The following is an 11,474-nucleotide window of genomic DNA, read 5'->3' on the forward strand; positions in this document are numbered from 1 at the left end:
ACCCTAACAGTTGAGGGAACCCGTGGAAGAGGTAGGCCCAGGAAGACCTGGGCTGAGGTGGTGAGGCAAGACCTTCGTACATTGGGCCTCACCGAGGCGATGACTACGGACCGAGACCTTTGGAAATGGGCTGTGCGTGAGAAGACCCGGCAAGCCAAGTAAGATCGTTGCCAGTGCCCCTGGACTGGTTCTTGTGCGGGTGGCACATGAGATGCACCATTTTGAGCGTGGCCGTTGCCAGTACCGCCTGACTGGCTCCTGTAGGATTTTCGAGCGAGATCGTTGCCAGTGCCCCTGGACTGGCTTGTGCGGGTGGCACATAAAAGACACCATTTCGAGCGTGGCCGTTTTCGTGCGGGTGACACGTAAAAGCACCCACTACACTCTCTGAGTGGTTGGCGTTAGGAAGGGCATCCAGCTGTAGAAACTCTGCCAAATCAGACTGGAGCCTGGTGTTGCCATCCGGTTTCACCAGTCCTCAGTCAAATCGTCCAACCCATGCTAGCATGGAAAGCGGACGTTAAACGATGATGATGATGATGATGATACATATATATATACATATATATATACATATATATACATATATATATATATATATATATATATATATATATATATATATATATATATATCCACACACACACATATTAGGTTGTCAAGATAGTTCTTGCGGAATTTTTAATTTTGGTTTTAAATGATGTATTTTCAAATTAATTTTCATTAAATTACTTTGATTTTATATATCATTTTAAAGCCTGCTTTTTGCTCTATCTAATCGTGTTACGCGTTTTCTTTTTGACTAATCAGGCCATTTTTTCCAGAATGTTGAATATAACATGGATAAAAAGTAAATTTGCACAATTTTCTTATTCCAGTTCAAGCTAGGCCGAAAAGCTGCTGAAACAGCTCGCGATATCAACGATGTGTTTGGCCCAGGAACCACTAATGAATGTATAGCACAATGGTGGTTCAAGAAATTTCGTAGCAGTGACAAGAGTCTTGAAGGTGATAAGCGAAGTGGTTGGCCATCAGATGTTGACAACGATCAACTAAGAGCCTTAGTCGAAGCCAATCCACGCACAACTTTTTGAGACCTTGCTTCTGAATTAGACGTAATGTATATGACAATTTCCAACCATTTGAAAGAGATTGGAAAAACAAAAATACTTGAGAAATCGGTGCCACACAAATTGAACGTCAACCCCAAAAAAACCCCGCCGTTTGCCGTTTTGAAGTGCTGTCTTCCTTCCTTTTACGCAACAGGAACAACCCGTTTCTCAACTGAATTGTGACTTGCAATGAAAAGTGGATTCTTTACAACAACCAGCGATGCTCAGCTCAGTGGTTGAATGCCAATGAATCTCCACGGCACTTCCTGAAGCCAAAGTTGCACCAAAAGAAGGTCATGGTGACTGTTTGGTGGTCTGCGGCTTTTTTGGTTCCAGGCGAAATCATTACGGCGGAGAAGTACTGTCAGCAAATGGATGAAATGCATAAGAAACTCCGACAACAACAGCCAGCATTGGTCAATAGAAAAGGACCAATTCTTCTCCACAACAACGCTTGGCCGCATGTCGCACAACTGACCCTGCAGAAGTTGAATGAATTGGGCTATGAAACTCTGCCTCATCCGCCATACTCACCAGACCTCTCGCCTACCGACTACCACTTTTTCAAGTATCTCGACAATTTCCTGCGTGAGAAATACTTAAAACACCAAGACGATGTCAAACACGCCTTCAACGACTTCATTACCACTAGAACCCAGGATTTTTATGCTACTGGCATGAATAAACTTGTTTCATGTTGGCAAAAGTGTGTTGATTCTGATGGTGTTTATTTCGATTAATAAAGCTTTTTTGAGCTGAGATATGTGCATCCGAATTTAAAGGTTAAAAACCGCAAGAACTTTCTTGACAACCTAATATATATGACAGGTTTCTTTCAGTTTCTCTCTACAAAATCCACAAGGCACTGGTTGGCCTGGGGCTATAGTAGAAGATGCCCAAGGTGCCGTGCAGTGGGACTGAACCTGGAACCATGTGGTTGGGAAGCAAGTTTCTTACCACACAGCCATGCCTGTGCCTAGCAAGCTTCTTACCACACAACCATATAGAAACTGAACTTTTAGAAATATCTGTACTCTGCATGATGGATATAATTTTATTTTCCTACAATGAAAAATACTACATTAAGACTGCATTATCAATTGACTTTAAACAATTTCTAAGTAATTCAAATAACTTCTATAGTTTCACTTTTTAGGATCTCAACAAATGTTACAAAAAATGTATTTGAAGCTTTGATTTTTATCTTGTGACTTTTACTAAAACTACCAATTTTATATCACCCATGCAAAGATTTAGATGTTTTTGCAAATTCAACAATCCCATACATTTATAAAATATCAAAATGTGATTAGCATTTTAATACTTAAGTTATCCTTTAAAGAATCCTCAAATCTAACTGGAAAAAGTGCTGCCTGCAATATTTAAAAGTTAGGTTCCTGTAACTTAGCAGTTTGGCAAAAGAGACCGATAGAATAAGTGTGAGACTTAAAAAAAGGTACTGTTGTTGATTTGTTCAACAAAAAGTCCTTCAAGGAAGTGCCCTAGCATGGCCACAGTCTAATGACTGAAACAAATAAATGATAAATTCTTCAATTTATTTATTTTGCTGCTTCAAATACATCTTAAGTTTGGTCTTATCACCTCTAACTTTGGAGATACAGCATACCCCATGATGTACCCACTTGTGCACTGAAACAAGGGACCTCAAAATGCCCTTTACATTTTAGGATCTTAGAAGTTAGACCTATTTTTTAATCTAGTTGAATCCCTAATTAATTAATGAGCTGCTATTCTGATACAAAAATAACAAGAATACTAATGCCATGACAATATTATATGCTTCTGAATGAAATACTTATATTTCATTACAAAAACTTAGAGTGCAGCACTATAATAAAATCTATAGCAATTGTAATACAGAAATAAAGATGAAACATGTAATTGGTTTATCCTTGCATGTTTTTGGATTTAGATACATCATCATCGTTTAACGTCCGCTTTCCATGCTAGCATGGGTTGGACGATTTGACTGAGGACTGGTGAAACCGGATGGCAACATACATGATACAATAAAAATTATTTTGTTTCCATGAATCATTTTGTAAAATAAAACTGTACATTACATAATCTAAATCACAAAAGCAAAAAAGAATTACCTTACGCTCACCCCACACAGCTTTCACACTTGGCTTTCCTCGCCGTATGTCTGATTGGTCTATAACATCATCATGCATGAGGCTGGCTATATGAATCATTTCCGAGATCATGGCTATCACATATTGTGAATGAAGGATACTAAAGAATAAAAGAGATCACAAAAGCATAAAAAAATAAATAGTGGCTCTACACATTATGTTTACATATATGGCACCAAAGATATAATTGTTCTACGAGGTCTGATCAATAAGTATCCGGATTGTTGCCATAGTAACGAAGCTAAAGCATGCAGAGTAAAGCCGCTTGGCAAAGATTGACCTTGAACTCTGCTGTGCATGTGCACTAAGTTTTAACTTTCTAGCTCACTTCTGCTGTTTACAACAGTGCTTGGAAGGAAGGTGTGTAGCATGTGATCGTCGCATTGACCATGAAAGAGAAAGTTGTCATGGCAATACCTGCTCAGAGGCCTATGCAAGGTTGTAGAAAGTATATGGAGAGGAGTATATGAGCTGTACACAAGTATATGAGTGGTTCAGACGTTTTCAAGATGGCCAAAAAAATGTTGATATTGATGATCGTTCTGGGAGACCTGCAACCAGTAGAACCGAGAAAAACATTGCAGATGTGTGTGCAGGTGTGATGGGAAATCAGGAAATCACCAAATCAACGTCTGTGAATTATCAGAGGATGTACAGATTAGTTACATTTCAGTTCAGTCCATTATCACTGAAGATTTGGGTATGAGACGCGTGTCTGCCAAGTTTGTACCAAAACTGCTTTTAGCTGACCAAAAAGACACTCAAGTTTCAGTTGCACAAGATACCCTTGATTGTGCCGAGAATGATGAAAACGTTTTGAAAACTTTGCATAGGCCTCTGAGCAGGTATTGCCAAGCTTTTGGTAAAAGTTGATGCAGATTTTCTACTCAACTTTCTCTGTCATGGTCAATGCGATGATCACACGTTACACACCTTCCTTCCAAGCACTGCTGTAAACAGCAGAAGTGAGCCAGAACATTAAAACTTAGTGCACATGCACAGCAGAGTTCAGGGTCAATCTGTGCCAAGCGGCTTCACTCTGCATGCTTTAGCTTTGTTACTATGGCAACAGTCCAAATACTTACTGATCAGACTACGTATATTTTCTAACATGTTGATAAAATCACTACTAATAGAAAAGCTGGATGATATACTTCTTGTAAACAATTTAACAGCATAGTTCACACTTGAATATTTGATACTTCTGTTAGATTTTAGAACTAATATATGTCTCTTGGTTTGTGTTAATGATTTTCTGTATTTTAACTAAAAAAAAAAATGCTTTAACAAAACTTTCAAGCCAAAAGAAACGTATAAAGAATGATATTTTGCAAACAAAAAACTTGCAGTTGGGAAAATACTTTCAGTAGCAAACAAAGAAATAGAATTCAAATGCAACAGAAAAACTTTGAATCTGTGAAAACCAAGACTACAACCTATCAAATGTCTAGCAAAATTCTAGAATGTGCACAGGTACATACACAGGAAAAAATTACATGAGGTGAGGAGATGCACTCAGCTAAGATATAACCCATTTTCAATATTATTTTTTAATTTTTTATAATGCAAAATGTAGTTTCAGTTCATAAGTTATAGAACAATAATTGTCAGTTATTCATTGGTATAAATATTCTCTCATTCATCTGTCTTCCCATTTCTTTAAAGTCCATCAGAATAAACTATACTGTGACATGGAGATAACTTCATTCTCAGACAGCTCTTTGTATCCTACCTTTGCCTACCTACATAACTGAAGCAATCTTAGACTGGTAATATTAACTCTTTGATAGCTAACCACTTCTCTACATCATACAGAATGCATGGCATCTTAATTGTAGTGAAGGCATCTATCTAACAAATTTCAGTTCTCCAAAGAAACTCATTGAGTAGTATCTCTGAATAAAGGGTGATCAGTGGAGAGCAGACAACCACTCTAATGCCAGGAGTATGATAAAATGTATCCAGTCAGTACTATAAAGTGGTTGGTGATATGAAGGATACCAAACTATAAATACATGACATCCAAAGCAACAAAGTTGGCTAAATTTTTCTGTGTGCCAGATGATGAGATAGGCTGATGAATGGCAAGACAAGAGAATGGAAATGATGATGATGAAGATGACTGATGATTACAATGGTTATAATGATGTTGCAGACTACACAGTAGGTTGCCTAACAATGTGGCAGGTTGTACCAGGTTACATATTACCAGTGGCACTAAGAGTGACCTGACAATAGTTTGCCTGCAATCACTGAGCTGTGTATGCAACTACTTATTTTCTTGCTCAGGAGCCCAGGTGAAGAGTAAAGTTAAACACAAGGGCCCAAGTCTGAGAGGGTTAATGCAAATATATTTGTATAATTTTTTGCATACTGAAGTTAATACTACATGGAAAAGGTTACAAAACAACTTTAATCATAAGGAAGTCATATAGCTAAATAAATCTACCTTCACCTCTCACAACTGCTTTACTTTATGCAATATATATCTCTCACTGAATAATTGATCATTTGGATTTTTCTGGATTTTCAGTTACACAGACTTCTGGAATGCACACACACACAAATACATCATCATTATCACCCTTTTAATGTGTACTTATCCATACTCACATAGGTTGGATGGAAATTGTAGAGATGGATTTTCTACAGCCAGATGCCCTTTCTATTGCCAACCCTCACCTGTTTCTAAGTAACATCACTAGCATGATGGTGATACTTGTTTTACAATGTGATGACAAGGCAAGTAGACATAACACACACACACACATATACAATAGGCTTCTTTCATACTCTTATCTACCAAATCCACCCAGAAAGCTTTAGTCAATCTGGGGCTACAGCAGAAGACACTTGCCCAAGGTTCCACACAGTGGGACTGAACCCAGAACCATGTAGTTGGGAAGCAAACTTCTTACCACACAACCATACCATATAGAAATGTGTGTGAATGTGTGTATATATAATGGGCAAGAATACATAAAAAAAAACAACAGACACAGAGAATTAGTGTTCAAACCAGACAAGATATGTAAAATCTAATGCTGATTGAAGGGACAGAATCCAGGGAAAGAGTTGGCTACAGGCAATGTACCAGTTGAGCTTATGAAAGTACAATAAAATAAAATATAGGCAGGCAGTTGTTAATGGCTTCAAAGCATAAAATAGTTATACAGGAGTATGGAAAATATATATATATAATTAAGCAGAAATGCAAAAAAAATCAAGAAAGCAAGAGTTCATAGAATTCTTCATAGATAGGTATATATCTTCAAAGTTCATACTCAAACCTCACAAATAGGACAGTGGATAATATAGTAACCCTTTACAATTGTGTTCAGTAAGTGCTGTATTGTGCATCATGTGTATATGTACATGATGTAGATTGGTGTTAGCAAATGTATATGAAATAACACAATAAATGAATTTTGTCTATCCCATGCAAAAGTAGACATTAAAAAAAAATGAAGAGAAAAATAAAATTTCATGGAAATTTTTGCAATAAATATTTAAATATAATTAACTCACGTTGAATCACCAATATGGTGAAAATTACATGATTTTGCCATGAGCATGACTGTCATGGGTCGCAGAGATTTGCCCCTGCCATCCAAATGGTAGTGTGCAATTTCCTGAAGGTCTGGATGGATTGTATAAATTAACTGCAACATAAAAGAAACAACTTAATTAAACTTCAATAAGAGTATTTTTTCATATGATCTTTACTGGAGCCAGATCCATAAATCAGGCATTGAATCTTGAATTGTTACACATTAAACTGAGATTTGAAGCAACTTATTTGGTAGAAAAACAGAAAAAAACATAAGTGATATATGAACAGGGAGACAAAGTAGAGCATCACATTTCTAAAATAAATGCTTATGTGCTGGTGTCACATAAATTGCACAAGTGCCAATGCTACGTAGATGCAACCATGCCAATGGCATGTGAAAAACACCTGGCACACTGAGTAAAGTGACTGGCATCAGGAAGGGCATCCAGCCGTAAGAACCATGCCAAAACAGATAACTGGAGCCTGACAGCATGGAAAATGGACATTAAATGACAATGATGATGATGATGAGTGTACAGGAAATAATTATAGTGTACTGGACAATATAACTATTTTCTGTACACTAAGTATTTTAGGTGCAATAAGAAATATAATAATATGAGCAACCATCAAGCAAAGACTTTCATGACATAAGTACAGGAAATGGAGTAGTGATCAGTCTTCTCATGTCTTCTAGGTAGTGAGAGCTAGTTTAGGTTGGTTTGAATTGTAGCAGATTTGTGATAAGAAAAATGTATATGAATGTAGTTTTGGTAACGAAAAATGTTTAGTGAGAGTTGAACACAGGGATTGGAACAAAAAGTATGCAATATGTTATCATTAGTTGTACATAGGCCTCAAAAGCAGGAAATCTACAATGACATATTAATATAATGTGCAGAAGTGCTATACAAAGCTTGTAGAAGAAGTTAGTCATAATTGAGTAGAGATCACTGAATGTAGGATGATACCTTTGCCTGTAAGGAAAAGATACACTCTGACTGAAAACGATCTCAGAGCCGGTGGTTAGATACTTGTAATAAATACTAATCAAAGAGTTTGAAGCAGTTAGGATTACAGACAAGATAATGCAGAATCAAGATACAGAGCTGTATGGTAAGAAGCATGCTTCCAAGCCACATGATTCTGGGTTCAGTCCTACTGCATGGAACCTTGGGTAAGTGTCTTTTACTTGTGAGTGGATTTCATAGACATAAACTGAAAGAAGGCCATTGTATGTATCATCATCATCATCATCGTTTAACGTCCGCTTTTCATGTTAGCATGGGTTGGACGATTTGACTGAGGACTGGTGAAACCGGATGGCAACACCAGGCTCCAATCTAATTTGGCAGAGTTTCTACAGCTGGATGCCCTTCCTAACGCCAACCACTCAGAGAGTGCAGTGGGTGCTTTTACGTGTCACCCGCACGAAAACGGCCACGCTCGAAATGGTGTCTTTTATGTGCCACCCGCACAAGCCAGTCCAGGGGCACTGGATGTATATATGCATATGTGTGTATGTGTATTTTCCACCACTGCTTCACTGTGTTTATATCTTCATAACTTAACAGTTCAGCAAAAGAAACCAATAAAATAAGCCATCATCATCATCATCACATAAGTACCAGGCTTAAAAAAAATAAGACATGGTGAGGCAAGTGAAATCGAAATCGAACTAAATTTGTAGGAACACTAAACTCGGCTTGTGAAGACCTGTTGGGGCAAGCGAAAGCGAAATCGTGATTGCACCTGTACCAGTGGAGCACTAAGAGCACTGTCCAAGCGCGATCGTTGCCAGAGCAGCTGTCTGGCTTCCGTGCCGGTGGCACGTAAATAGCACCAGCGTGATCGTTACCAACGTTGCCTTCCTGGCACTTGTGCCAATGGCACGTGAAAAGACATTTGAGCGAGATCGTTGCCAGTGTCGATGGACTGGCTACTGTGCAGGTGACACGTAAAATACGCCATTTCGAGCGCGGCCATTGCCAGTACCCGCCTGACTAGCCCTCGTGCCGGTGGCACGTAAAAGCACCCACTACACTCTCAGAGTGGTTGGCATTAGGAAGGGCATCCAGCTGTAGAAACTCTGCCAAATCAGATTGGAGCCTGGTGTCGCCTCCTGGTCCACCAGTCCTCAGTCAAATCGTCCAACCCATTCTAGCATGGAAAGCAGACGTTAAACGACGATGATGACTGGGGGTCGATTCATTCCAATAAAAATTCAAGATGGTGCCCCAGCATGGCTGTAGTTTAATGACTGAATTAAAATAAAACAAAAGAAAGGTAGAGGTGTAGCGAAGCTTCTCTCTCAGTTATATACATGTGAATGCGGACGTAGCGGGTAACATCTAGCTTTCGGCTGCATCTTTGGCCTGTTGTGTCCACCACTCCGATTGGTTGGTATTGGCGCACTTTTGTCTCTAGTTCTATTTTGCATCAGGGTGCATACCAACCAATTGCAGCCTTCTGATAAGGTCACATGGAACAGGTTTTCTGAACCCCTGCTTGAGCCGATTTTTCCTCTTAAATAGCTTGCCTGTCTGCACTAAAGTTTGTCGCGACTTTAGACCTTCTGAGGTCTAGTCGCTGACCACAGAGCACCAGCCAGTTCCAGCGACAACATACCACCGTTCAACACCTTGCTGCAAACTCCATCTTCGTTGCCACTTCCAGCTTCTTAGCGTCTACACCGTCGTCTCAACATACACACCACCAACAGCGCCTGCACAGTTTCTCTCAACACTGTTTGTGTGAATTGCTTCACCATGAATAACAGCCAGAATTCAACCTGTGAGACTCCTGTACCAAGTAACCGGCCACAGCATTGAAACCTCAACTTCTTATGTGACATGTCTTACTACGGCTCTGCCTACTCGACGCCATAACCTCTTGGTACAGCATTTCAACCTACTGTGTACCTTAGCTACGAACTGGTAATTCACATCCTTGTGTCTGAACTTTTAACGTCCTTATTTATTGACTTTTCTATGCTCTGTATCTCTTGCATCCACATACACATATTTGTATACACTCTTTTGTATACATGACGGCCTGTCTTATATTGTGTTTTATTATGTCGCATTCACTCTCACACAGACATACTAGTTGACAACCAATAAACCTTACTTCTATACATGTTACCAGATGAGTCTCTCTTTCTTTCCTTGTTAGCACTTACCTCATTCCATCTTTTGTACAAACTAGTTTGTAGACGACTGTGCGACCAAGGAGATGGTGACGAAGGAACGGCTCCTTTTAGCGCGTCGCACGGTCGGCAGAAATATAAGAAAAAACAAAAGATGGAATGAGGTAAGTGCCAACAAGGAAGGAGAGAGAGACTCAACCGGTAACATGTATAGAAGTAAGGTTTATTGGTTGTCAACTAGCATGTCTGTGTGAGAGTGAATGTGACATAATAAAACACAATATAAGACAGGCTGTTGTGTATACAAAAGAGTGTGTCTATACAAATATGTATATGTGAATGCAAGAGATATAGAGCATAGAAAGTCTATAATAAGGACGTTAAAAGTCCAGACACAAGGATGTGAATTACCAGTTTGTAACTAAGGTACACAGTAGGTTGAAGTGCTGTACAAGAAGTCGTGTCCGAATAGCAAAGCCTGGAGAAATGGTACATGTTACCCGAGAAGTTGAGGCTACGATGCTGCAACCGATTACTTGGTACAGAGGGTCTTGCTGTTATTCGTGGTGAAGCAATTCACACAAACAGTGTTGAGAGAAACAGTGCGGGAGCTGTTGGTGGTGTGTACATTGAGTAGATGCTGGCGACGAAGAAGCTGATGGTGGCATCGAAGATGGAGTTTGCAGCAAGGTGTTGAATCTCCATGAAGCTGTGTCGAGTTGTCGCTGGAACTGATGAAGCAAGCTATTTAAGAGGAAAAATCGGCTCAAGCAGGGGTTCAGAAAACCGTTCCATGTGACCTTAGCAGAAGGCTATGATTGGTTGGTATGCACCCTGGTGTGAAATAGAACTAGAGACTAAAGTGCACCAATACCAACCAATCAGAGTGGTGGGCACAACAGGGTCCAAAGATGCAGCCAAAAGCTAGATGTTATCTGCTACGTCTGCATTCACATATATATAACCAAGAGAGAAGCTTCGCTACAGAGGGAAGATTATATTAAGACAGAAAAAATAAAACATTACTTAAATGATGATGATATAAAAATATCTTTACCTTTTTTATATCATTATTAAGCATTAAAAATTCATCTTCAACTAATTTATAAGAATTTTCAAACTGTTTCATATGTACATCCTGATTACTGTGATGAGTTGATGCATGCTGCTGGTAAGAATATAGTTTTGATGGTATTTCTGAGATCAGGGGCGAGACAGTGTTAGCTGGACGATTTCTGATTTGAAAAATCTGCAAAGAGATAACTTTTCAATGAAATATTTACCAACCAGAAATCCTATGCAAGAACAAAGACAAAAAAAAAAACATTTGAAAGAAAATGAAAAACCCAATTTTTGGGGTAGTGTTTCTATGAATGTTTTTTTTCTCATCTATTTGATTTAATTTACCATTTTTGTAGGTTATAAGGAAAAGCAAGATATAATATCAAGGACCTTGACTGACTGATGATAAGCATTGATCTTGCAGATTTCTGAAAATTCACAGA

At 38.8% G+C, this 11,474-nt stretch overlaps 1 protein-coding gene across 3 annotated transcripts in view; it reads right to left on the reverse strand.

Annotated features, from left to right (window-relative positions):
* LOC106871948 (all trans-polyprenyl-diphosphate synthase PDSS1) overlaps positions 1 to 11,474 on the reverse strand; it is a 37,521-nt gene that overhangs the window by 23,287 nt on the left and 2,760 nt on the right. For all 3 annotated transcript variants that reach the window (XM_089351001.1, XM_089351000.1, XM_089350999.1), the window contains exons 2-4: positions 11,027 to 11,218; positions 6,797 to 6,930; positions 3,230 to 3,368 (exon numbers count right to left, since the gene is read on the reverse strand). In XM_089351001.1, the coding sequence (XP_089207127.1) occupies positions 3,230 to 3,368; positions 6,797 to 6,930; positions 11,027 to 11,098 (345 nt within the window). In that variant the 5' untranslated portion in view covers positions 11,099 to 11,218. The remainder of the gene's footprint in view (positions 1 to 3,229; positions 3,369 to 6,796; positions 6,931 to 11,026; positions 11,219 to 11,474) is intronic.

Source organism: Octopus bimaculoides, chromosome 4 (assembly GCF_046866305.1).
Source record: "Octopus bimaculoides isolate indiv1 chromosome 4, ASM4686630v1, whole genome shotgun sequence".
Lineage (NCBI taxonomy): Eukaryota > Metazoa > Mollusca > Cephalopoda > Octopoda > Octopodidae > Octopus > Octopus bimaculoides.